Here is a 27,619-nt window from a genome sequence, read left to right on the forward strand (position 1 = left end):
ACAGATGAAGCAGGGAGCTCAGATTAAGGGGTTTTGATATCTGACAGTATTGCCAGTGTTGTACATCTGAGTGAGTTCACCTGCCTGGGATGCAGCAGGCAAAGATGATCCTTAATGGATTGAGTGGGTATAATGGCTGTTTTCTGCTGTTTATAGAGGTAATTTATTTGCAATTAAATCCCTTTTCCCCCTGTTCATGTCACCTCGTTACCAGCACAGGGAGCTCTCCAGCACACACAAACCCACCTGTGAGAATCACCAAGTGGAGCCCTCGGTGCCCTGCAGTGGTTTCTGCCATTGTCAGGTGATTTTCCTGGCACTGGGATGGCTCCTGTGCCTGGACTGGAGCCCATCAGGGGCTGGGTGTGTAAATTTTCCCCCTCTGTTACCACCTGAGAGGGTGCAGGGTTCCTCCCATGGCAGAATCCCCGGGAGCCCTTGGCTGTGCCTTTGGAGTGTGTTTTGTGCTGTTCTCTCTGAGCTTTCTGCTGACTGAACAATCTCATTAGCCCCAGGCCTGCCAGAGCTCTGCCTGGCACGTCCCTGCCCACGTTTCCCAGTCAGTGGAGCTCTCCTGGCTCTGTGTGTGCCAAGGCTGTGCTCCAAGAAGGAGCTGGAATGGCTCAGACTGGCTGTGGCATGTGCTGGGTTCCAGGAGAGCCTTTCCAGGTGAGGCAGGGCTGCTTCAAGGAGACGTTGCTTTACTAGAACTCATGTTTGTTCATATTAACAGGAGAAAGCTCATTATTTTCCCATTATTATGTGTTTTGAAAGAGGCAGGATGAGAGTAAAAAAGAAGCAGGCACCGTTGCAAATTCGTGTTGAAATTTCAGAGAATTTGCATCACCTCTGTTGGCAGAGGCTGTCATTGGCAGTCTCATCTGAGCACAAACTGCAGCCTGCTTTCCTTTCTTTTCTTTCCCTTCTCTTTGTGCCTGGCTGCCACAGCCTCATCCCCATCACCCACCCCACCTGCTGCTGTCCTTTGCTTTCTGCTTTATGCTTGACCTATGAGCTGAAATGCTAATGGCTGTTGAAAATCTCAATTAATATAGAACTAGTTTCAGCCAGAAATGTGCTAAACTCGTTTAGGAGATGCAGCATCTCAAGGAAATGAAGAATGGCAAAAGCCTCAGACAACAGTTGAATTTGTAACAGGCTGTGCTTTCAGATGTGTCTGCAAAGCTCAGATATGGGTTGGTTTCTGACCAGCAGGGAGGATGATGGTCACTGTGTGTTTGTAGGTCATGGCATTCCTCTGCTACGGCATTACCTCCTCGTGCTGGAATAATTCCTGTGTTTCCATTGGTTAAAAAAGGAATGGTGTGTGGCCAAGCCTTCAGGTGAAGGGGATAAACCAGACATAGTGGGGGGATTAGGCTGCTCTTACATCTGTAAATATGCATATGTAAAGCCAGACCCTTATTTTATGGTGACTTGTACAGGAATCATGCAAAGTACACTTTATAGTGCAGTGAAGGAATACAGTCTAAAATTTCAGCAGGGTACTTTTAATTCCACTCTAAATACCCTAGAAACTTGCTAATTAAATACTTGTGGGCTTCTCAGAAGCCTGCACAACATCTCCACAAGCAATTTGTGCTGCAGGATGTGGTACACACACCTTGAGTACACTCCATTAAACCCAGATTTTCCCCTGAAAGAGAGGTTGTGCCACAGTAGAGCTGGAAGAAGGATTAAAGGAGATGAATGTATAAATATGGATTAGTTTCCACTCAGGAAAAGATTGTGACTAGTGACCTAAACTTGTCTGTCACGGGAGCTGCTGTAGTGGCTCAGTGCTCAGAGCTGCTGCCCAGTTAACCCAGTCCAAAAATGAACTGGAGAAGGAGCAGTTTTATGTGCAGTGAGGATGAGCAGGGAAGCAATTAATTAAAAGAAAAAGATACTTAAATTTATGGAGGAAAGACCTGTTGGCATTAAAGAGCAGATCTGGCTCAGAAAGTCCCCGGGCAGCTGCAGGAGGACAGAGGATTTCTGTTCTGAGCCACTGTGGGGTGACCTGGTGTCCCATTTCCCAGCTGTTCTCTTCAGATCAATACAGATGTTGTTGTCTATTTAAGAACTTCCATCAGGGCAGAATTTGGTGCAGGTTTGTGTGCTCCTGCTGGAAGGAGTGACCACGGGGCTGGTTATCTCAATTTACTGGGAGGTGCCATGTCAGTAATGTCATCACTAAGGTTTCATGAGGTGGCCATCATCAGCAACAGCCCACCCACAGCTCACATTTAATCCTTGGGCCATGAGGAGGCTAAAGCAGGTGTAGATTTCCACCCTGGGTTTTCTTGGGAGTCTTTACTGCAAGTGCTGTTCAGAGGCATTTTGAGGTTCCAGCAGGTCTGGTGGGGCTGGCAAAGCTGGGCTCCTGAGTGTCTTTGCAGGTTACAAACCCCATTTCCTCGTCTTTCCCTCCCTGTGTGTGTGTAAAAGCCATGCAAAGCTGCAAGAAATGTGGTCCTTGCGCTGAGTGCTTCAGCTGCCAGATGGACAAAACCAATTAAATCAGCTCTCCCAGGTGCTGGGCCATTATGTGGGCAGAGATACGACCAGGAGAAATCATTTATTGCTCCTTTCAACCATTTCAGAGCATAGGCTGTGATCTGATGAGACTTGAGGGGATTGCACTTCAGGGTTTTGTTGGGACCAGCTGGGAGCAGATAAGGCATTATTTGTGGGAATGGCGAGCTGGTGCTGGCTGCCTTTTCCTGGGGTCACACCCTTGGATTCCAAGATGCTCGTGCACCTCTTGCTTCCCCTCAGCTCAGGGTAGATCTCCAGCAGAGACACCAGAAACTGGGTTTACACAGCATCAGTGCAGCCAGGGGACAGCACCATCTGTCACCCTGCCCTGCCCACGGCTGACCTGCTCTCCCAGACAGCCAGGACCTGGCAGGCTGGCCTCCCAAATTCCTTATTCATTCCTTAAAACTTTGGCCCAAGGAAATTAATTTTATTGTGCTCTTTATTGAATTGAATGTTTTACTGCTGTATTGTGCTCCAGCCTTGCATATGTATTTATTTGTTGATTATATTAATTCCATTTTAAAAGTGTTTTTTTGGTTTGGAAACTGGAAGGCTGATGGATTACAAAATTGGGAGGGTGCAATAGTTGCAATCACAGCTGAAACACATACATTTTGTGAAATAATATTGAAGTTGTGTAACTACACTGAAAACTTTTCCTTTATATGTGCTGTCTGATAATGTTTATGAAGTCCTTGGCAAGATAAATAATGCATGGACTTTTCTCACTAAACCTCCTGAGAGTGGAACTGCATCTAAACCAAAAATATCTCCGTGCCTGTTGTGTGCTGCAGTGGGTTTGGAAACACTTTGCCATGGAAGGAAGAGCAGCTTTCTGATTTGGGTGATTATTTTAATCACCTCCAGCATATGCATGGGCTGCTTTTTTAAGAACTGAAAACATCCCAAAATAGGTGACTGGGGAAGAGTCAAGTGAAGGTTGTCCCCTCCCTGGTACTTACACTAGGATGTCAAATAGCTTTTAGGGGAAAAGCAATGGTTAACACTGACACCTGAACCAAATGGGGTCCTTATGAATATTCCCTCTCTTTTCCAAACTCCTGAGTGACTCTGCACCTTGGGGGCTTTTCAGGGGGGAAAAAAGATCTATAGCCGCATAGAAACTGGTGCTGGGGCAGTACATTTACAGCAGAAATGCAGCAGAATCTCCCCATTTCCCAGCTAATTGGTGAAGTAGGGAGCTCAGTGAGGTGTGGAGAAGCTCCGAGGTGATGGATTCCTTCTGTGGGCTCCCTGCCGGGGTCCCGGGGCTGCCATCCCTCAGCTGGGAGCTGCTCTGGGAACACTTTGGAGCACATTTCCACATTTGGAGCACATTTCCTTTCCTTACCTGGTGAATTTTCCATGCCCCACTTGTTGGAAAGCTTTGCAGAGGAGCCTCTGTGCTCTGTAGCACTGAACTCATCTTTTTCTACATTAACTGTTGATTTTTTTTTTTTTTTTGTTTTTGTTTTTGGGATAGGGTTGGGATTGACAGTTCTTGAGATGGTATTTTGAGTTTGGACTTAGATGTTTATTATTTTTTATTTATATTACAGTTTTATAAGCTGTGAGTTTTTACGGTATTTTATTCACAAGCTATAAAATGATTTTGTATTTATTTCTGTAAGGTTTTTTAAGGAAAAACTATTGAATTAAGAAATGACACTTAAATTATTTTTACTTTTAACTTAATGAATTGCTTATGTCTCGTAATGTAGACTTTTTTGTTTAATTATAAAATATTACTTAAACTTGTGAAGAAGAAGGACTAGTTATTATTTTAAAACTTCTATTTTAGTTTTATATCTATTATTATATTTTAAAACTTTAAACTTTAAGTTTTCTACTAGGTGATATTACACACTTCTCTTTAAACTATACACCTATAATCTTAGTTTTATTATTTAATTTTGGAAGTCTTCTCTATAGCTTCAGGTTAAATGTACTGTTTTCTTGAGGGTCTGTGTTTTTCTATACAGAAAGTTTTAAATTTTCAGTATCTAGGGTTCTAACAATTAACAATTCCATGTAGAATCATTAAACAACCAAACTTTTATTTCTTCCTACCAGAAGTAATTTTTCCCCCAGATTTTTTTCCTTTTGTTCCATAACTGGGGCCACAGGGGAGGCTGTAATTTCTAATTACAAATATTTACCTGTCCTGTCACATCCATGTCACTGGGAAATTAAACTTGGTTCTAGCTAATGAAAAGCTTAGCCAAGGGATGCACCAGTGTTAAGCTGTGGGGATCCATTACTTTCCTCAAGATTTGAACTGTAGGGGACTTAAACAAGGAATATTTGAAGAGGGAACCAAAGAGCTGAGGTTGATGCCATATTTAGTAGTGCATTATAATTTCTCTTGGAAGTGGTAGACCAGTAATCTGGGAATTTTGGCTGTCATCCTGCTCCTATTTATGAGCAATTTTAATGCAGTAATTACATGTAGGGAAAATTGTTCACTAGGTTGATGAGATAAATGGAAATTTAATCTTTTTTTCTTGTTTGGTTGTCCAATATTTTTATGGCAACCTTCTGGAAACAAGAGGATATAATAAAATAATCTGGAACTCCATTGCTCCTTGGAAATCCTGATAGTTTGAAAGATTTGCTCAGTGTAAGTTAAAGGCAGCTCATTAAACAAACAAATGAGCTGTCCTTAGAGCAATCAGTATTTACTATTAACTGAACAGCACAGTAAATAATGAATTGCAGGTAAGGAACTACAGATGAGTATTTGCAGTGAATTCAAATTACTTGACTTAAGCCTGAGGCAGAGAAAAGCAAATAGAAAGTCAGAAAGAGGAGGAGGAGGGGAGAAGAAGAAGGGAGAGGAGGGGTTGCAAATGTAACATTTGCTGTAGCAATCCGTGTTCATTTGTGGTGCAGGAGAAAGGTTTTCCTGGGAATCTGGTGCCCCCATACCTGGTGCAAGTGGTGCTGCAGAGTCCACGTGAGAGCAAAGGAGGATGTGGAATTCCTGGGGAAAAGGAGAAGAGAAGGCTTGGGGGAGACCTTATAATTTTTTCCAGTACTTGCAGAGGGGTTAGAAGAGGGATTTTGGACAAAGACATGGAGGGGCAGGACACAGGGAATGGCTTCCCACTGCCAGAGGGCAAGGATGGATGGGATCTTGGGATGGAATCCTTCCCTGTGAGGGTGCTGAGGCCCTGGCACAGGGTGCCCAGAGCAGCTGGGGCTGCCCCTGGATCCCTGGCAGTGCCCAAGACCAGGCTGGATGGGGCTTGGAGCAGCCTGGGGCAGTGGAAGGTGTCCCTGCCATGGCAGGGGCTGGGAGAAGGTGATTTTTAAGGCCCCTTCCAACCCCACCCATCCTGTAATTCTGTGAAAAGCAGGACTCTGGGCCTGACCCAGCTCGGAGAGCAGGGCTGATGTTTTTCCCAAGGTCAGGATTTTGCAAGTGGGTCCCTGGCACTGTCCTACCCCAAGGACAGAGCTGTGCTTTGGCACCAGCGAGACCAAAACCTGCCCACGGCTGCCAAGTGCCCGCACAGCTCCCTCAGTCATTTCTCCAAATTACTTAGGCAGCGAAATTGTTCATTTGCTGGGAGCTGGCACACGTTGAGAAGTTTGGCTTTGGAGTTTAATCATCGTTGGAGTGAGAGATTGTGCTGCCTGGAGTTTGGGTGCGTGGCTGTGTCTGAAGGCAGGATGGATGGGCTGTCTGGGGAATATTGCTCATTAAGGAAGCAGCTCGGGGTGTTTTGGGTGCTGGAGGTGAGAGGGAAGGCTGGGGATTTAATCAGGATCTCTGCAGTTTCACCTGAGGCCTGCTGGGACAGCCAAAGGCGTGACAGGTGTCCTAAACACCCAGAGCTTGGCAGCCCTGCCTAAATGTCACCTTAAAAAGGTGAAGAGCTTGGCCCAGGTCTCTGCAGGGAGGATGAGCCTCACCTGGCTGTCTGCTGAGCACCAGCACTGCCCAGAGCAGGGCACAGAGGAGGGAGCAGTGAGTGGGGCACGTCAGGGGAGATGTGTGTGAGGTGGTGGTATTCCATAACCAGCCTCTGCTACTCCACCAGGGATGAGAGACACAGGAGCACGAGGCTTATCTTGCTGGGAGGTTGTCACAGGGAAAATATCTCTGCAAAGAGCCTCTTGCTTGATTCCCATCACCCCAGGACTGCACCTCGTGGAATCCCCTCCCAATAAGCCAGCCCAGGTCCAAGGCAGCTGCAGGGAGGTTCCCAAGTGGAATTATCTGCTGGGTGTGCACAAGTCCATCACTGCTGGTCCCCCTGTGCTGCCTGCTTCCAAATGCTGCTGCTGTCAGCCCCCAGCATTAGTATTCAAGCCAGGGAACAGGAGTGAGGTGCTAGACAGGCCGACTAATTACAGCAGCCTGCAGAGGCAAGTCGGGCTGTGCCACATGATGAAGGATATCCTGCTTACTTGGAACGTTGCTGCTCTGCTGTGGCACTTCATTTTAAAAAAAATAAGAAAAATAAATAAGGTGTGCGCTAATTGGTTTGGTTAAGGAATCGAGTTGTGCTCTTGTGTTTTTTCCTGGATTTAATCTGAATTTATACAATGCTTGGTGACACTCATCTAAAGCGAAACTTGCTGTGACCTTAGCAAGCTGCACACCTCCTGTAGTGCCAGCTCCCCTGCCTCTGGCTGGCATCCTGACCTGCCTGCTCCTGTCCCCAGAGCTGTCAGCAGATGGGGGAGAGGAGGCTCTCGCTGCCACCAACGTACCATCTGCAGGCAGCAAGGCTGCTCAGGTTTTTATGAGCCTAAATTGCAATTCTGCATCCAGAGGGTTTTCTGTCAGAGCATCTGTTTTACTGCCATGACACAGATCTGGGGCTGAGCGTGTGCCAGGAGCAGGTGAGGAGGGGCAGAGCCCCATCCTGCAGTGACAGCAGCCATCAGGTGGCTGCTGGCTGGGGCTGCTGCGTGTCCTGTGTGTCCCCTGTGCTGTCACACAGCCCAGGTTTGGGCAGGCTGAGCTTTGGAAAGCTCCACTGCTCAAAAGGCAGAGGCAGGAGAGCTCAAGCTGAGGGAATATCTGCCACAAACAGAACTACTGGTGTTGTCTGATTCTGGCTGATTTACACCCAGGATAGCCTGGGGTGCCAGCTGAGCCTGTCCCTGTCCCTGTCCCCTCCAGTGTCCTTCTGCAGAGGGGGGCACTAAGCAGATTAGTCAGCTTCTTCCATCAGCAAATACTCCAGGCCTAAGATACTTAAAAGACATCTGGTTTTTAGCCTCATTTCTAAACAAATGAGGCTTATGTGATTATGGTGTCTGTCGCTTGCCCCTCATTGGCCAATTGCAATCCTCAGCCGGGGATTTTGGTCTCACAGATGTGAACTTCCAGGAAGTTTCCGTGGGCTGGTGTGAACACAACTCATCCTGGAGGGAGGGCCACAGCACAAGCTGTGCTCATCCTGGAGCTGATGTGAGAGAGAATGTGCTGGGGGAGAAAAATCTCAGTTTGTAGGGAAAAGCAGCCATGAGGAGAAAACCCCCATGGGCTGGAGGGTGTGGGCTGTGTGGCTGAGCTCTGCCTCTGCTCCAGCTGTGCTGGGCAAGCACAACCATCCGCAGAGCCACCTCCTGCTGTCCTCACATGCCAACTGCTCCTGTGATCCCGGGACTGCTTTTCTGATCCCTGGATTAACGGGCTGGGATGTGCAAAGATACAAGAGCTGTGTGTGAGGCAGGCTCAGCTTGGCAGGGGGCTGCCCTGGTGAGCTCTGCCCGTGGGCTCGCTGCCGTGGAGCAGAGCTGGCCATGCCAGCCTGGGCTGCCTGGTGGGCCCGTGGCTCCTGCACAGTGGCCTTGTCTTCAGAATTGTTCTTCCGCTGTTATCCTGACACCTGAGGTCTAAATTCTCCTGGGACTGATGTCCCTTAGCCCTGTTAGAGGGTGCACAGGTAAACACAGCTCGTGCTGGTTAATGATTCACTCAGGGGCTGTGGATGAAGTTGGTGACTGGAATCCTCCGTGCACCCACTTTTGCAGAATCCCAGGGTGCTTTAAAAGGGAAGGGGCCTTAAAAATCATCTTCTTCCACTCCCTGCTATAGCAGGGACACCTTCCACTCTCCCAGGTTGCTCCAAGCCCTGTCCAGCCTGGCCTTGGACACTTCCATGGATCCAGGGGCAGCCCCAGCTGCTCTGGGCACCCTGTGCCAGGGCCTCACCACCCTCACAGGGAAGGATTTCTTTCTGATTTTTCATCTAAATCAGAATTTTCTCCTTCACTTCTCTGTGAATTTCACTTAAATTCTCATTAGAGCTGGATCTGTCTCCTTTTTGCAGCTACACAACATTTTTTCCTTGTAATTCAGAACCTAAGATGTCCAATGAAATGTGTAAAACCCATGTAGAGTAGTTCTGGGACTGTGTGGAAAAAGCAAAAGTTTCATGTTCTGGTTCCTAGTAATGAACTAAATGAGATTATGTCCTTCTTTGAGCATAAATGAAAGATAAAAGGCAGATGAGATTTATGAACAAGGTCATTAGTGTACCAAATTTCTCTTATTAGATCTGTTACATTACTTTCCAACTTACACAACTCTCATTAGAAAAATTTATGAACTGGAATGATTACAAATGCACCATATTCTAAACCATCCCTACTTTTAATTGCCAAACCACAAAAAAAAAAAAAAATTATATTTCTGTTCTGCAATAGAACTGTACTTTTGTGCATGTGTTTCTTTGTTAGAATTTAAATACAGGTTGTTCCTGAAGCCAGGGGATGGGGCAAGAGGGAAATGGACCATTTAGTGCAATTAGCTGCAAACCTGAGGCATTGCTTGAATTTTATAACTGTGTCGGACCCAGGTTGATATTGCAGGCTAATATTACTGTTTGTTCTCCTCACCAGACTCCCACCCTCACATCCCTGTGCCTGATTTGAAGTGACAGTGAGCGGAAGCATAAGGTATCTCTCATTCTGTTTGGACTCCTTGTTTACAGAAGAGTGATGGAGATGCTATTAAGCACAAAAGGCATCACCATATGCCTGTTTTTCTTTGTATTGAGTTTGGCAGCAGCTATTGAAATACCATTATCAGGTGAGTTGTAGCTATTTGCTGTGCACTTTGCTGTTCTGTTTGGTATTTCTTTGCAGCTATCCCTGAAGGAAAAGTACTAAATCCTCCTTTCCAGTTGTGTTCCATTTGGAATTTAATCTCGCCACAATGTGGCCTTTGGGAAATTCAGGTCTGATCAAAAACTAAGCTGTCCTGTTTGGGCCTGCTTAAATGGAGCAGTAAAGTTGTCTAATAACATCTCTCTGGTGTTTGCCATCCAACACAACTCTCAGCTCCGAGGGTTTGGGTTTGTCCTTCACTTCAGTTCCTCATTTTGGCTCTGAATCCCCCTGAAGCTTGTTTGATGTGCCTATATCCCTCCTTCCATGTTGTGCAAGCTGCCATTCCAGCCTGGGGAAGGAGCAGGTGGATGTCTCAGGGCCAGTGTTGGTCCCCAGAGGAGGATTTCACACTCTATGCCCTGCCCCGGGGAGCAGCTCCTGCATCCCTCACCGGCTGGGAGGAATTCAAACTGCTTGTTTTACATGGATCATGAGCTTCCAGGACATGTGTAAAATATGGAATGAGGCTCACAGGGAACAATCCAAGGAAAGCCAGAGGACCCCTCTGCCTGGAGTACAGCCCAGACCTCCCCAGCATTGCATTTTTCAGACATAAATGGACCAGGAGTGTTGAAATCTGCATTTTGCTTTGTTGTTTCTATTGGGAAAAAAAAAAAAAAAAAAAAAAAAAAAGCAACAAAGCAAAACTCAACAATATTAGGGTTTGTGAATAATGGTGGGGTAAAATAAAGAAGTAAACCTAAAGAAGAATAAATTTAGGCTCCTTTCAGGGTCTCAGAGTAGGACATGGGTCAGATTCAGGGCATCCTGTGGATCTGCCATGAGCTCTGAGCACTCTGCAGCCTGCCAATAGCCGTGGCTGCAAAGAGGAAGCCAACCAAGCAGGTTTATAGGATATTTTTGTAAAACTGTCCATATTTGCATTGGGAAGTAGAGGTTTTTGGGGTTTTTTTCAGGAAGGAACTGCAGTGGCTCCTTGTGTTTCAATAAAGCCAAAGTGGAGCTGTGACTGTAAAGCACAGGACAAACTCTCTGGGCATCCACTGCTTTTATGAACTTACCCCAGGGAACTACCTAACCCTTAATTAGCTGTAATGAAGCATTTTATATTATAATAAAAAGTTATTTCTGATCAGTGGAGCTGGTGTGCTTGGAAGTGTTCAGCTTTGAGACCATGTGATATGACAAGACACCGTGTTTCACTCCATCTTTCAGCTCCTTGGACTTAAAGCAGCACCCAAAGAGCATTTGAATTCTCTTCCTGGCTGTTTATAACAATGGGGTGCCCCTATTATCCCAGCTCCACTGCAGGGAACATTCTCCTTCCTCTGTTACACAGGCTTTTGCAACATTTGAATTCCCTCAGAAAACACAAAAAGTTTGTGCAGCCTCGGTGTGTGACCGTGCAGCTGCAGCCTGGGACAAACATGAAACCAGCCTTGCAGTCCATGGGTTTTCCTGGCAATTTTAGCCAGGATGGAGGCAGCAGTTTGCTACTTCATGTGTGTGCACCTGAGTCTGGATTAAATCCAGTGACTGACTTCACCTATGAATAAATTTGCCAGGCCACAGCCCCATGCTTTGGCTTGAGCTCTGGCATGGTCCCAGCTCCCTTCTGCCCTGGGTGGGTTTGGAGGGGAATGAGGGTGGGCACTGTCCCTCTGCCAGGCCTTTCTTTGGCCATAGAGGCAGTGACAGTGACCAGAGGGTATTGTCCGTGCCAGGGAGGAGATGATCATCTTTTTCCCAAGGCAAGCCTCACTTTCTGCAGGAATAATGCAATCCTGCCATTGTCCCTCTCCACTCAAGGGGAGCCCAGTTTGGCTGGAATTCTGTTTTAACCCAGCTCCTCTTTGTGCTCAGTTTCCCAGCTTCCAACCATCACGGAGCAATCCCACACCCAGGTTGCCTACCCCTTTGATGAGGACTTCACCATTAAATGTGAAGCCAGAGGAAACCCCCAGCCCATGTGAGTACTGCTTGGAGAAGCAAACAGAAGCTGAGCTTGCTTTTAACCTTTGCCAGACATTTTTGTGTCTGTCAGGAGCTGCTGCACAAAAACCTGCTCATCATCCTCAGTGGGGTTAAGGTTTGGCTTTCCATTCAGGCCATTCATCTTTTGTTGCTCCATCACTTCCCCTCACCCTGTGAATAGGTATCAACATGGTTTTCCTTGCTGGGGAATGTTTAATTTCTCTGGCACGTGCCAAATTCACCCCGTGGTTTTAAAAAAACATCTTGTCTGGGTTGTGCTGCAATAGATGGACAGTGTCGTGGTAATCAAAGGGGCCCAGCTGTTCCTCTGCCTCTTCCACAGCAACCCTAAAAATCCCAAACACATTAAACTGTGTATTCAAACACCACATTTGCATTTTATCAGATACCTTGTCTGTACCTAACCTCAGCAGAGCCGTGGTGATGGTACAGATAGACACAGAAGGAGTTCTTCAGATAAATATCCAAAGATAAGCTCTGTGCATTTTACACCAGTGTGGAAAAGAGAAAGATTTTTAATGAAAATGTGATTAACAAGAGTGGAATAATAACACAGTAAAAACTCCTCCAGAGGCTTTCACCACTGAATGGTGTTTGGGCTAAATTAATAGCTGGTTTGAATGTCATTTTTTCCCTTTAATCCTTCCCTTCTCCTTTCTTTGCAATACAACTTATACTTTAAAAGACACTATTTTATTTAGATCAAGGCAGTTTGGTAATTTTTAATTGAGCTCTGAATGGGGATTTGTAGCATGATAACAAATTCTCTTTGTTCCACTGTTTGTCAGTGCATCAACGAAAAGTTTCCTGGTGTATTTAAATGATGTGCTAGTGCGTGTTAGGTGAGGGGATCCCGTATTCCTTCCATCATGGAGCAAGGATCCCATATTCCCTGCATCCTGGAGCAAGGCAGTTTGACCAACACCAGTGAAGTACCAAAACAGCGTTTTTTTTGTTAATTATTTATTCTCTTAAAACCAAAAAGAAAGGTACATCTGCCACTAAATTGATGATACACTGTAATTCCCTGCTGTCTGATTTTAAATCAGTTTAGGCAAATTTCAATCCATCTGAGAACTGCAGGTACAGGAACAGCATTTATCAAAATCACCCTGAAGCAGCATCAAAACTACAAATGAATCTATGGCAAGGAGAACCTCAATAGAATCACCTCAGTTTCTTCTGATTCTGCCATGGTGGAGGGTGGGAAAAGCTCTTGTGGATCTTTGCCATTCCAAAGGAGGAATTCCACTGCAGCCACAGCCTTTGCAAAGCTGCAGGTGTTGTTGGTGGCTTTCCCAGATGCTCTGTCTGTCACTGCCCTTGCTCCGAGCTCTGCGCTCTTGTCCCATGTCACAGCCAAGAGAAGCAGAGTGTGTGGAAGGAGGGAAGTGCCCGAGGGGCAGCACAAGGAAGAGGAGCACAGTGGTCACTCTGCCATTCAGCTCTCTCCTCTTACATACAGTTTTTCCTTTTATTTTGATAAAAAACCCTCTTGGCCCGATATTTACCCCTCATTGGTACCAAAATGCTTCCTGGGGCCTGCTCACTGTAACATTTCTTTTCCTTTCCAGCTTTAACTGGACTAAGGATGGAAAACCATTTGATTTATCATCTGACCCGAGGATAGTTACATCTAACAACTCTGGAACTTTTGTGATCCAAAACCGGGGAATCATCAACAATTTCCAAGGGAAATATCGCTGCTTTGCATCCAACGTGCTGGGAACTGCCATGTCAGAGGAAATTGAGCTGATTGTTCCAAGTAAGGGCTTTATTTTTGCTTTGAATTTGTAGTTATTACTTTTATTATTAAAATGAGTACTATCTTTCCTCAAAATTAATGGGAAAGAACCAGCTCACTTAGGTGGTGCATGGCAAAGCATGAGTTGTTTGTTATTCAGTCAACATTCAAAGAAGAAAGTGGTATTTTCTTCTTGGAATAATTTAACTTAATTCCTGATTTTGAGGACAGAAATTAAATCTGGATGCTGGATTTCAGACCACTGAACTATCAACTCCCACAGGTTATTACTGCAAAATAGCAACGGATGCAAATGTTTGAAAACTCCAGGGGAAGTGATTTGATCAGCTGTGAGTTCATTAATCTGATGTCAGCAGCATTCAGAGTTTGGGATAAATACTGATGGGGAGAAGAATAAAGTCCTGGAACTGAATGGAAAACAAGCTTAAAAATAAAGCAGGGAAAATTACTGATCCTAGAAATTTGTGATTCCACCATTAGCACAGAAGAAGGCAGAGGGAGAGATAAGGGATTAAGGACCAGGTTTGTAGGAGTGGAATGAAATTTATGGATAGAATCAAAGAATCATGGAGGTTGGCAAAAAGCTCTTAAAATCATTGAGTCCAACCCTTAACACAGCCCAGCCAGGTTCAGCATTCAACTGTGTCCCAAAGCTGAAACAGCTGCCTTGTACCAATCCAGTTAATCACCTGTAGTGATATATGAGCACACATTTTGGTTCTAAATTCAGGATTGAAACATACTAAATGAGAGGAGGAAAATCAGAAGCAGAATCTTACTAGAGGGAGTAGAAAGGACAAGGAACTCCTCCAGCTCCATGATGGAGCAGGGTGAGAACCTGAAGCAAGTTTTATGATGCAGTTCTGATGCCTTGAGCAGGCTGCCCTAGAGCAGAGGCTGGGCAGAGTTACAGAATAAAGCAGGGATTTGTTAAAAGGATCTCCTCATGGATCCACCTTGGGCAGCACCAGAGCCCAGCCAGGGCTGCACCCAAGATGAACCCAAATGGTCCCAAAATGCACGAGCGCTCCCGGGGGCTCTCACTGTGATCAGCTCTGCTCCATTGGCACACTGGAGTTCATTGTCCCATTCCAGCTTTAGCCCATGCAGTCCCATCCTGCTTGTTTTTCTCTCTCCAGCCCACGTTGTTTGTGCTCTTGGGCCTGAGGTTTGGATCATTTGTCCTTGGTGCCCAGCTGGAGAAGGAATTGTTTTGTCTCCCTGCTCTGTGCAGAAAGCTCACCATCTCATAATGTGAAGCTCAGAACTGGACTCTAAAGCAGCACAGAATGTGAAAGATAGAAAAGCTGAAACCTGAGGCATCAATTCAGTGCAAGAGATGGAGAAAAGCATCAGTGCAGTAGATTTTTTCAGATTAGATCCTGCATTTCCAAGCTCTTACAGTATTTTGTTATCAAATATCTGACAGCTCCATGCTCAGGTGGAATCCATGTGGCAGGGGATGCATCCACAGCCTTCTCAGCCCCACAGTGACAGGAGGTGGCTGCTTTTGTACAAAAAAAAAAAAAAACACTCCTGGCAGATCAATGCAGATGAAATGGGCTATGAGAAACATGAATAAACATTTTTGTCCTGTCTTCAGCCTAGGAAATAATCCTGAGAAACATTCCAGGCATAGCCAGGGCTGGGAGAGTCATGGTGCTGTGGGCACACTGAAAACAAGACATTGCAAGGGCTGGGAGGGTTCCTGGGAGGGAGCTGCTGAGGATGCCATGTAAATGTATTTTATGAGTGCTCCTCATAATAGACACATTTTCTTTTCCTTCCATCCAGCTTTATGGGTTTCTTTTTCTTTGGGAAATCTATTTTATGTTGCAATGTGCCACTCAGTAATCCCTGATGCCAGAGCTTGGTGTTGGGTGAGGAATTTGCAGCATTCCAGGTTGCTCTGTGGTTTACTCTCCACCACCTTGCAGCTGTTTTAGTGAAGAGCTTTCCAGAGCAGAGGAGAATTGCAGAAAGCTTTAGGACAGTGAGCTGAGGTTTATTGAACCTCAGGCTCCACAGGTAGGACAGGACTGCTGGTGGCAGCTGGAGTTTCAGGCAGGGACAGGAGAGTGATGCAGTTTAACTCCAGACAGGACATGGTTTTTCACTTTGGAGTCTGGCCAGGGCAGTGGGGTTAATGCAACTTCTCTTAAGTAATATATCTCAAACTCATTACATGTGAGAGGAGTTAAAGTGCTCAGTGTCATGTTTGTACCTCCAGCAGCAGAATATTCTGATATTCAATTGCTAGTGAACTAAAAAAGATGGGAAACAAGGAGTTTATGTCTGTATTTGGGATTATTGGATCTGAATTCAGAGAGGAGACTTTTGCTCTTAATGAAGAACAGTCTGGAGTAGCTTAAGTAGATATTAAATATATTGGGAGTGGATGGCAACAAATTTATGGAGCGGTTACAAACATGTTTGTTATCAAAAGCAAGAGGAATTTTAGTGCTAATATATGCAAATTCCTAAACCCAGCAAGAAAAAGACATGGTACAGATAATGTATTAGAGGGATTTACCCAACTCACACATCTTTTGAAGCACATTTGCTGTTATTAGAACTCTTCTGCCATCAGTTCTTTCATTTACTGGTGCAATGTAAAAGCTGCAAATTAAATCAGGATTCAGAGAGGAGTAGAAGGCACCTTTGATTTTCTAAAGTGCTCTACAACTGTGCCCCAGTGAAAGAGCTGCTGGTGCACAGATCTGCTGTAAATCAGAGCCTGCCAAGGCGGGGCTGGGGATAAATCACCTCTATTCACCCCCAGGTTTTGGAGCACAGACTGGTGCATGTGAGATCACTCCGTGCATTCATGATAACGATGCAGAGGTGGCAGAGCTGTGCCAGCTGTATTCAGGTCAGATGTAAAGCTCCTTGGCAAAGTCACCGTGCCAGGGAAGGGAAGAAAACCCCAGTGAGGCAGAGCAGGGCAGTTTCTTTCATAAATTACATTTCCACTGCAGAAGCAGAATACTGGGTCTGTAAGGCTGCTGCTAAAAAGGAGAACAAAAGAATGTTTACTCACAGTAGTCATTCCAGGGAAGCAATAGAAATGTCAGCAGAAATGATCATTAAATCTCACCTACATAATGAAAATACCCCACCTCCCCTATGTAGGATGACATTAAGGAGAGGAGGAAGAATGGGCTCTGAGGATCTCGATGTGTTTGCAGCACTAACAAAGGCCAGATTGTTACAAGATACATTCAGCATGAAAATGAATTTAAATGGTGAGAACACAGACTTCAGCTCCCCTCCTCCAGCATTTCGGGAATCTGCTGCTTGAATTAGTGAGCAGGCCCAATGCCAGAGGAAGGAGAAGAAGTACAGTTTAAACTTCTTTAATTAACTGTGCTGTAAAAGACTCTTCACGGCAGACTGAGTTAAGATTTATGCTTGGTATTTCTAAAGCTGTTGCTCCAAAAGACCAGAGACCTGAGGATGGAAAAATTGGCTGAATATAAAATTTTCCCGTGGCAGGCTGTGCTCTGATATGATGTTAGTGCAAGATTTCCCAAAGAAAGCCAGACGTGAGTTAATATTCAAACACTCAGGTGTGAATATCCTGAAATCAGTAAAAGATACTGAGCTGATACTGCAGTAGAAGGTCTCAGAATTGTGAAGGCTTTGGTGTAGACTTTATGGAAGAGAAAACAAAAGAGAGCAATTCACTGAGACTTTCCAGGTGATGGGGATGAAATTTAGCCCTCTTGCTTCCTAAGCCAGTGAACTTCACCTATGGCCACCTAAATCATTGGGCTGGCTTTGATTCTTGCCTGTGGCCATCATTTTGAAAAGGATAACAGAGACTGACACAGAAAAAAGCTGTCACTGATTGCATTCCACATCTTCAGGTGTGAGTGGACTCCCAGCAATACTCTTCCTGACAGCCAGGCTTTGCTAACTTTTTCAATTTCAGGCAGCAATTAAAAAAATCCATAAACAAGCAGGGTTACATCTCATAAACAGTTCAAAGGCTGCAATGGAAATTACAGATTTGACTACTGCTCCTGCTCCATGGATCAGAATATCAATTGAGGCACAGAGATGAGCCCTGGAAACTTCCCAAGCTTCACTCAGTGCAGTTCAACATCAGGGACTGCAAGTCATGGTTCAGATTCCTTAAAATGTTGGAGTGTTTGCTGTACATGATACAGATCTGTATGAAAAATCATAATTAGATACTAATTTAAGTGTCTAAGGAGCTGGAAATCCTGAGGTTACAGAAATTTCATTACTATATTGGCTTTGCCTCACTTTTGCATCCTTTAAGGGTTTATTTGCAAGCAAAAATATGAGACTATCCATGATGGTTCAGGCTAAACTCTCCTTTATCCCAGGATATCTTCAATAGAATCCACAGGGAAGGTTATAAAACCAGACCTGGGTTACAGTGATGTTTTTCTACAATAATTTCACAATGTATTTACTAATTGCTGATTTATCATCCTGAATTAACTCCCATTTTACACTTGATACTGGTAGAAACAAAACACAGGGATCTCAAGGACAAGTTACCTGGAGAAATGCTTTTCCTTTCTTCAATTTCTCAACACTTGACCCCAAAACATGGAAAATACCTGATGGAATGGGCTCCATTCTCACACAAACTGGAATAAATTATCATAATTGATACAGTTTCAGTGTGAAGTCACTGTAATCAGCAGTAGGACAAAAACTGAGCTGTAGGACAAAAACTGAGCTGTAGGACAAGATGTCCTAAATGTATCTCTGAGTAAATCTGGAGCAGTGTTGGAGACTGGAGTTCCCAGCTCTGCTTGCTGTATTTCTGAATCTCTATTTCTGCTAAACTCAAATTAAGCCTTTCTGTTGCACTGTATTGGTCTCTCTCCTGTTTGCTTTAGGTTGAGAAACTGCATATTCTGAAGGGATGAGGAGGAGAGACTAGGGCTCCTTTCTGGATTTTTTTTCCCAGTCCCCCCCAAATTTGGTGCTTCAGCCTGGTCTCAAGCACAGCTCAGTCACTGAACTTTGAGTCACCCCAGGGATTAAACAGATCCTGGCTCCTTGCACAAATTACTCTGGCCACTGATAATCTTCTGTTTCCATGGTTCACACACTGTCAGAGCACTTCAATTCTGGTTTTGAGTGCAGCCTTGCCAGGAAAAACCCCTTGATCAGCGAAGCTTTTCCCAGGAGTATTTGAAGAGGTGTCATGGTGGGATTTTAGGAGATACTCCATAGCTGGAGTTGGGAGTGCAGGTTTCCATCTTCCCTGTGACTGTTCCACTCACACCCCATGATTTGTGTGTGGTGAGAGCCCTCCTGGGGCTTTCTCAGAGTCACTAAATCCCTCTGCTCTCCCCTGTGCCGTGGGTATGTGGGAAGCAGCACCCGGAGCTGTGCTGGATCCCCTCTCCTCACATCCCCGTGTGGGGGATTCCATGGAATATTGATGGAACAGTGTCAGTGCCCTCACTGCAGGGACATCAGCTGGGTTTTTCAGTGGCCATGTGCTGCACTGAGAACTCTGTACAATATCAAACACTTCCATGGCACAATTTATTTTGTGTGATGCTGGGGAGTTGAACTCAGCTATGATAGTTTCTGTGATCAACCACAAATCAGTGGTGATTGATTCTGGAATATCCTCTAATTAGAACATAGGAGCCCTGCAAAAATAGCCAAAATATTGCCTGCATAAACGTCCTGAAGATTGATGTGCAAAAGGCAAAGTCTAATGTGACAGAAGCTTTTTATTTTGAATAAATCTGAATTCAGAAGCAAGTATTCTTTCTAGTCTTTGAGACCAGTGGGACCCCAGCAAAAAAATTATGCTTGTCAGTGGGTTTGGCTCAGGAATTTATCATGAGTTTTCATCTCTTGCAAAGCTTCAAGGATTAAACCAGTCAAATTCATCCATTATGAGGATGAAAATCAAAGTTTTTCAGTGCTTTTCATGGTGAACTAAGAAAAAAAAAACCAAACCAAAACAAAACAAACAAACAAACCAAAACAAACAAACAAACAAAAAAAAAAAACCAGCATGGAAGGACCCAAACCCCCTGACCATCTGTGGATCTGTAGTGCAAGTACTTGTTGGAGGTGGAGGACATTCGGGGTCAAATTGCTGCTTCCCCCAGTGAAGTCCAGCTGCCAATATCTGGGCCCCACGTTGGAGATGAGTGTCTGTGCTGCCAGCTAATGACACCAGGACTGTGACTTGTCACTGTCTCCTGGTGGGACTCAGTAAATTTCTGTATAATTCTGTAATTACTGGCCACAGAAATTCACTGAGAAGCCCAGTGGTTATGGCACCCAGCTGGGATATCAGAAACCCAGATTTAGTTCTGCTAATTGAGGCAAAAAATGGGTTTGAACAAGGGGTTCCAATGTCCTAAATAAGCGATCCCCTATTAGTCCATTTGCTGATCTCATTGGTTTGCTCAGAAATCCCTTTATCCTTCCCTGATCCAGCTTATTTCAAGTTTTGTTGTGAGTGACGTGCTTTGGGGAATAAATAAGCTTTAGATCAAGGAATTGGCTTTTTCCTGCTGGGAAATATTCCACCTCTGCAGTCAGCAGATGTATTTCCCAGGGCTTGAAGAGTGCAGGTTACTGAAGGTACTGGATATGAAAATGCAGCTCTTTTTTTTTACCTGAAATTTCATCTACAGAGTGGGTGATGCTCATTAGCTGCATTTTGCCTCTCCTAAGAATTCCTAACCTATTAATAACCCTCCTGGAGATAAAATCTCTGCAGAGTCTGCATTCAGGCAGTCAGCACTGGAGTGATTGCTTCTTTTCATGTTTACTAATCCTGAGATGTGTGAAGTGTCCTCAGAGTCCTGTCCCTGCATTTCTCCCCCTCTCCTTTCCTTTGCCTCCTGCACTGGGATGTTGCAGATTCCCTGCGGGACCCCCGATGTCTGAAGATGTGGAGGTGCTCTCAGAGCTCCCTGTCATGGCATAGGCACCAGGGAGGTGGTGATGGCTGTGCCAGTTTGACTCTGCACAGCCAGGACGTTCTCCATCCTTTGCTGTTTAATTGCTGCTCATTTTGCTGGTGGATGCTGGTCTCAAGTGAAACTTTGGCCAGTTTGAACTTGCCTGAAATGAAAGCAGGAGGCGACGTCAGCCATGAAACTGCCTTAGCTCAGTTCCTTCAAGGAGTGGTTCCATCTTACAGGCTGCTTTCTCTGGGATCATCTCCAAGCTGAGCTTCCTTTGGTCTGGGGTGGGCTCAGCCCAGCTCTACTCCCCATTTTCCCACATCAGCTCCAGTGGCATTTTGGGCATCCAAATTTCCCCAGGTGTGCCAAGCACGGATTAGGCTTTGAACAAAATGCTGGCATCAGGTGCTGTGGGTGATGAAACATTGATCCATTAACCATTTATCCTGTATTTAAGCCCAGCTAGACTAGTTCTGGTACAGCCCTGTAAGCTTTGTGCCACGCCTGTCCCTGCACCCCGAGCCTGCAGGAATCCAGGCTGATCTTCCATGCCTGAGGAGGCAACAGAGGCTTCACACCAGCCTTCTTCTGATCCTGGAGCTGGACGAGAGCTGGAACAGCTCCAGGCAGGAGCCTGATGTCTGTCCTCACCTGCAGGGACTTGCAGTGAGTCCTTAGGAACTGTGTTTTATTCCAGAACATTCCACACTCCCAGGCTGGTTTCTGATCTCCTGGTGATGCCTTGTGCAGGCTGCCCTAGAACAGAGACTATACAGTTACAGAATAAAGCAGGGATTTATTAAAAGGATCTCCTCAGTGGATCCACCTTGGGCAGCACAAGAGCCGAGCCACAGCTACACCCAAGATGAACCCAAATGGTCCCAAAATGCACGAGCGCTCCCAGGGGCTCTCACTGTGATCAGCTCTGCTCCATTGGCACACTGGAGTTCATTGTCCCATTCCAGCTTTAGCCCATGTACTCCCATCCTGCTTGTTTTTCTCTCTCCAGCCCACGTTGTTTGTGCTCTTGGGCTGAGGTTTGGATCATTTGTCCTTGGTCCCCAGCTGGAGAAGGAATTGTTTTGTCTCCCTGCTCTGTGCAGAGAGCTCACCATCCCCTGATGTGAAGCTCAGACCTGCACACTAAAGCAGCACAGAATGTGAAAAATAGAAAAGCTGAAACCTGAGGCATCACTGGAAGCAGCTGGGGCCCCACCAGTGTACAGCCCTCGGTGCCAGGCTTGTCCTTAGGGACCCTTTGGCCTTGAGTGGTCCCTTCCAGACAGCACAAAGGAGCTAAAGAAAGTGTTTGAAAAGAATTCTGTTAAAATAAAACCAAAGCAAAGCACAGGACATCACAAACAAGTGTTCAACGCCCCCATTCAGTGCCTGGCTTTGGATAGGATGCTCCAAGAACTTTGTGAATGAAGGGATTCCTATTCTGAGTGTCGCAGAATGTAGGGATTTCCTACTCTGAGTAAAACTCATCATTACACTGTGCCTCTGTGTAAATTAAAATCAGTATTAAAAGTATAGAATGCAAAGGATGAAGTAAAAGTAAATATTTTATTAAAACTGTATCAAGGGGAAAGCAAAAGGCAAAATTTCAAAAGGTACCAATAATAGAGGAAACATCTTTGCTGTTTTGTGCAGGTGTACCAAAATTCCCCAAAGAAAAAATCGAGCCTCTGGATGTGGAGCATGGGGATTCTGTGATCCTGCACTGCAACCCCCCAAAAGGCATCCCCCCGTTGCATATCTACTGGATGAATATTGGTGAGTAAATGGTTTTTGCACAATTCATACAAGGGGGCTCAAAGTAGTTGTCTTTCAGAGCAGCTTCATTGCAGATTCGTCATGGACAGGAATTGTAATTGTGCAAGTGCTTGGGACAAATATCTGCATACAGAAGAACAAAATTAAAAAATGGAGGATGGAGATCTGGTTTGACATGACCCAAAGTTAAGTTGTTGAGTGCATTGACACATCATCTCATTAAATATGAGATATCAAATAATTTATATATTGCTGAGTCTGTCAGTGATGAGGAGTCCTGCATTTAGAGGAGAGAGGATATCACGTGTCAATATGTTATCATCATTGTTTTCCTCTTTCCATAAATTGATTATTGATTTATGAGACTAAGGGAAAAATAATGCACCAGGTTTATATAATTAGTTCCTGGTGGGTTTCTGTCCTGTTATTCTGCAGCATTTGGTTTCTGCAGGAATTTCTGGGTTTTGGGGAAGCCAGAAACTCTGTTCCCCAAAACTCTTCCCCAATAACTCTGTTTTTCATTATCGATTTTTCCTTACCAGTTATATAGGTATAAATTATTATAATATATATCTATATGATTAAATATTTTTTATTTCTTGTATACTGAATATTGGTAAATAACCCATGTGCTCTGCTGGATTTTCTGCCTCTTTTGCTTCAGAGTTTCATTCTCTGTATCTGGAAGGAAGCACATGAGGGGAGCATTTGGTGAAACAGCCCCGTGTTGCTCCCACCTCACAATTACTTTTCCTTGCCAGATTTACAGCACATCCCACAGGATGAAAGGGTCTCCATGAGCCTGAAGGGAGATCTCTACTTTGCCAACGTGGAGGAGAGTGACAGCAGGAGTGACTATTGCTGCTTTGCAGCCTTCCCGAGGCTCAGGACCATCGTGCAGAAGATGCCGATGACGCTGAAGGTTTCCCGCTGTGAGTGTGGGGCTGAGCTCTTGGTTTGCTGCTGGTTTCTGAGCTCCCCAGGCAGCAGTGCATGCAGATGTGTGCCCTGGCTCTCTCAACAAAGGGCACCTTGCTGAGTTCATTTCCTGCACTATTAACCTCTTTCTTGGAGCTAAATTTCACTGAGAAAAGCTTCTTGCTCTAGCCTGTGTTCTAGGCGGCCATCCCATGGCATCAGTTTCTCCTGTCCCATCTGGGTCGCTGTTGGGGTCTCAATGCTGGGCTGATCCCAAGATTGTAAAAGCCCTTGTTCCCCAGCCCATGCAGCCTAAGAAGAAGTCTGGAATATGTGAGATCGAGTTTTCAAGGTTGTTTAATTTTCCTTATCTAGAACATTTTTTCTCTGACCTGCTGAGGTCTGTCTAGTAAAGAAGCCATGGAAGTCTGCCTGCCCTGCCGGGCGGTGTCTACTTTTTATACCAGAAATTACGTGTATTATATTTACAATAACGTGCCAATTACTATCACCTATGCCAGACTGTGTGTCTCTACCTTAAACCAATAGAAAAGTGTCACCATCACAGCAAGACATGGAGGGCAAGAAGAAGGAGAAGGAGGTCAGGACACGCCCAAATTCCTCCATCTTGTACTCCTGAATCACATTCTAAAAATCCCAAAATTCTACTTTTTTCACCCTGCATCAATTCCCCTATCACACTACTCAAACCCTTGTGACTTGTAATTCCTCATATAGTGTTGGCAACCTCTCCCCCAGGCTAAAATGGAAGCCACAGGTGATTTTGACTTCATGCCAAGGTCCCTGAGCCCCCTGCCAGGGTCTCGAGGCAGACAGGGCAGCCAGAGGGATGTCCTGGACTCTGACAGGTCGCCAGGAACTGATGCCTTGGGAAGGATGCCTAGAACAGAGGCTGGACAAGATTAAGAGAAAAAAATGGGTATTTATTAAAGGCATGGATAGGCACACCTTGGGCAGTCAGAAGCCTCCCAGAGGCTACACCCAAGCTGGACAATGGTCATGAGTTTTCCAGACAATTATAAGTTTGGTCCATTTACATATCAGGGGTTAATCCTCCAATTACAGCTTCAGCTAATGAAGTAATTTACCCCAAGTTTGCCCCCCAGCTTCACTGTTGTTTCCATGTCTCAGGGCCTGAGGCAGTGAGGTGTCCTTGGTTGCCAGGCCTGGAGAGGAATTGTTGTGTCTGCCCAAAACGTGAAGACAGAAGCTGACACTGAATATGGAGTTCAGAGTTATACACTAAAGCAGTACAGGATCTGAAAAATAGAAAAGTTGAAATCCTAAGGCATCACTGTCAGACCCCAAAAGTGCCCTGTCCTTCCTCCTGCTGTCCCCCAGAGTAAGGCAAGGATGCATTAGGGAAATCTGCTGCTCTTGAGTCTAGCATGTCCCCCAGCAATGGGACTTCACTGGTTTTGAGGACTTTGTGGCTGCCTCTTCCCTGGGCAAGGCCTGGTTTGGTCCAGCCTCAGCAGTGAGGTTGGAAGGATGATGTTTTCCAGGTTTTTCCAGGCAGCCTGGAGCATCAGAAACACAAGAGGTGTTTCCAGTTCCTTGATGAAATGATGTGTGGGGAATGTAAGATTTCAGTTCTTTGTTAAAACCTCTGATCTTTTGGGCCTACACAGCCCAGAAAGCCAAGCAGAATTTTGTCTTCATGAATGAAATCCTCATGTTTAATGTGCGATTTTTGAGAGTTTTCTTGTTGGGATAAAAAGATAAAGGATTAATAGTGGCTTTGTGTGTTTAATGCTTGATTAGACCGTATCTTGGGGTAATAATTGTGAGAAAAACATCCAAATTAAATGTTACTCTCCATGGCTTTTCAAATGGGTTCAGTCCCCCACACATGCACACAGAGATTAGAGAAAAACAAGATGGGTTTTGGCTGCTGGTAGCCCTGGAAGTGGCCCAAAAACCCACTTCAGTGTGTCCATCTTGTCATCAAAGCCACAGGACTTGGGCCAGGAAAAGATGAGAGGCATGAACTGAAAGGGTTCTGTAAACTCAGCTTGACATTGGCCACTCTACTCTGTGCCAAGTGCCTGGCAAGGGACTGCATTAAAAATAAATAGAACAAAAATAAGCAATAAGAATCAAGAGAATGGATAACATTATATAACATTTCTCTTTGTGGATACTTAGTGATTTTTATTATTATAGATAGCAAGGATGAAATGCTGATTATATCACCCATGAAGTATTTTTCAGAATAATGCAAATCTTTAAAGCATTTTCATTACATTTTCAAAACTCTGTTGCTCATCTGTTGCTTTCTTTTATATTTTTCATCCTTTCTTTCTTTTGGGGCAGAAACTGGGGGGTGGGGAGGGGCATGGTTTTGTTTTGGTTGATTTATGGTTTCATTTGATTCTGTCTCAACACTGCATGTTTGTTTGGTTGTCATTTTTATTTATTTCAGTAAAGCATGCTAATGACTCAGGCTCACCTAACGCTGCTGTTACCAAGGGTGAGTTGAATACATCTGTTTTTAGCCTTTGAACTGAGACTACACCAGCTGAGGTGAAATGGGAGCTGCTCAAAAACACATCACAAAAGCCTCTTGATTGTGATGGAATGGATTTAAGCAGTCCAGGGAGCACAACTGGCTCATCTTGTAGTTTCTGAGAGCAATCTGAAGGGTTTTTAATGAAAAAGGCAGGTTTTTTTACTTGAGAAAGGAGCTTTGTAAGGAGGTGGAAGTGAGGACGTTGGTGTTCTGGGTTTCTCATGTTATCAGTTCAGAGCAGGAGACAGAGCTGGATGCTCCAAATCTTTTTCTGGCAGTTAAGAGAACTCTGAGATGAGACAGCCAAGGTTTGACACCATGAACTCATATCCCATGGGTCACCCTGGGGCAGCATTGCTGCAGGATGAGCTCAGGGTGTGTACTTATGGAGTTTGGGTGCCCTGTGTCGGCTGTCCCCATCACCTCGATGTAGATGGGAGGTGGCTGTGTCTCTGTGGTGCCCTGTGTGTCACCAGCACAGGTGACACTACAGCAAAGCCCTTCTCATCCTGTGCATTCCCATCTCCCACTGCTTTGCCTGCCCCTCTCTGTGGAGCAGATCCTGAAAATATCCTGAAGGCAGCAGGTGCCTATCCCTGCAATTCTCCTCCTGCTTCGTTTTGTTTCAAATCTATGAAATTTAGACTCTATCTCTTCACTCTTCATTTCTTTGGTTAAATGCCTTTTAAGAGTATTTTTTTTTTAATGCCCAATTTTAACCTCCTCTAGGAGATTTTTTTTTTTGCCAGACAAGCACTGAAGTTTCTGAAAAGGTTATCCTGTTATCCTGGAGTGTTTTGGGATAACTCGGAGCACTCATCACTCCCCTGACTTTGCCCGTGGAGCTGAGCCCTGGGAGCAGCACAGGCAGGGCTTGTGCACTGTGGCTGCCACTCCAGAAGCAGAGAAGCAGTTTGTCCCCCCAAGGGATGTCTGAACTCGTGCTGGGAAGGGGGCCTGGCTGCCTTTGGCAGCAGGAGGTGGAGGGCAGATGGAAATGTGTGAGTGTGTCCAGAGGCACCAATGTGTCCTGCTGCAGCTCAGAGCACTTGTGACACAGATCTGTAGAGATACAAAGCAAGGGGAAATTAAAATTAAAAATTAGAAAATGGCTCAGGAGATCTATGTGGTCTTTTACCAAATCATCCATAACTGGCATTTTTTTTTTTAAGAACTAGCACCATTTGGGGACTGATTCATTAGTGTGCTAATTGTTATGATAGTGATAGCTGGGCAGCCACTGAACCCTGCATTTTTCATCCTAAAACCCTTGTTTGGCAGGCTGGAACAAATGGGCTGTTGGAATCAAATGTAGGTCAATATTGTTTTATTATTTTTACAGTCTTCCTTACAAATTGTATCTCCACTACTGTAGATTTAATAATTGGAACAGGAGGGATAATTCTGTGGGATGCTCAATTCAGGAAAGGTGGGGTTTCACCTGAGGTTTAAAAGATGATGGAGCCAGTGCAGAAGAAAGATGCTAAGAAAGGAGGTGTGGAGCTAAAGATCAGGAATTGAGAGGATCAGACTGTCTGAGGGGTGATAGAAGGGCCAGTGCTTGGAAAACTGGATCTAAAACTGTAGGAAAAGCAGTTTCCCAGCACTGCTGCCTGTTGATATCACTGTACCTCCATTCTGGCTGTTATCAGGGGAAATAGAGGCTCCTGGATTAGTCTCAGAGTGGATAATTAAAAAAAGAAAGCACACAAATGGCTGTCAGAAACCTTCTGGCAGCAGTGATGTTTGTGGCATTATTGAAGAATATCTGAGATTTGCCACCTAACTTCTGTTTTATTTTATCTTCCAGCAAATTTTATCAAGGAAAGGAAGCCCAAACTGCTGATCCCTCCTGAATCTGCTGGCAGTAGCTCATCAGTCACTGTCATCAAGGGAGGTGTCCTGCTCCTCGAGTGTATTGCTGAAGGGCTGTGAGTAATGGAAATGCTGCACAAACTTAATCACCTTTGGAGGGACAAATGAGCAAAGAAAACGGGATATTACAAATTATGCAACAGTTTTAAATGCAACTCCTGTGCAGAGCTTTCTGTACCTGTAAAGCAG

General features: G+C 45.0%; 1 protein-coding gene across 8 annotated transcripts in view; it reads left to right on the forward strand.

Moving 5' to 3' along the window:
- Positions 1-27,619, forward strand: part of CHL1 (cell adhesion molecule L1 like) — a 134,576-nt gene that overhangs the window by 71,322 nt on the left and 35,635 nt on the right. For 7 of the 8 annotated variants that reach the window (XR_011003148.1, XM_068202317.1, XM_068202321.1 and 4 more), the window contains 7 exons: positions 9,409-9,598; positions 11,503-11,608; positions 13,209-13,399; positions 21,982-22,104; positions 22,866-23,036; positions 25,469-25,516; positions 27,366-27,486. Coding sequence is in view for 7 of the 8 variants with exons in the window: in XM_068202317.1 (XP_068058418.1) it covers positions 9,508-9,598; positions 11,503-11,608; positions 13,209-13,399; positions 21,982-22,104; positions 22,866-23,036; positions 25,469-25,516; positions 27,366-27,486 (851 nt within the window). In the remaining variant the exon portion in view is untranslated. The remainder of the gene's footprint in view (positions 1-9,408; positions 9,599-11,502; positions 11,609-13,208; positions 13,400-21,981; positions 22,105-22,865; positions 23,037-25,468; positions 25,517-27,365; positions 27,487-27,619) is intronic. The other variant, XM_068202320.1, reaches the window with a different exon arrangement.

This window comes from Anomalospiza imberbis, chromosome 11 (assembly GCF_031753505.1).
Source record: "Anomalospiza imberbis isolate Cuckoo-Finch-1a 21T00152 chromosome 11, ASM3175350v1, whole genome shotgun sequence".
Lineage (NCBI taxonomy): Eukaryota > Metazoa > Chordata > Aves > Passeriformes > Viduidae > Anomalospiza > Anomalospiza imberbis.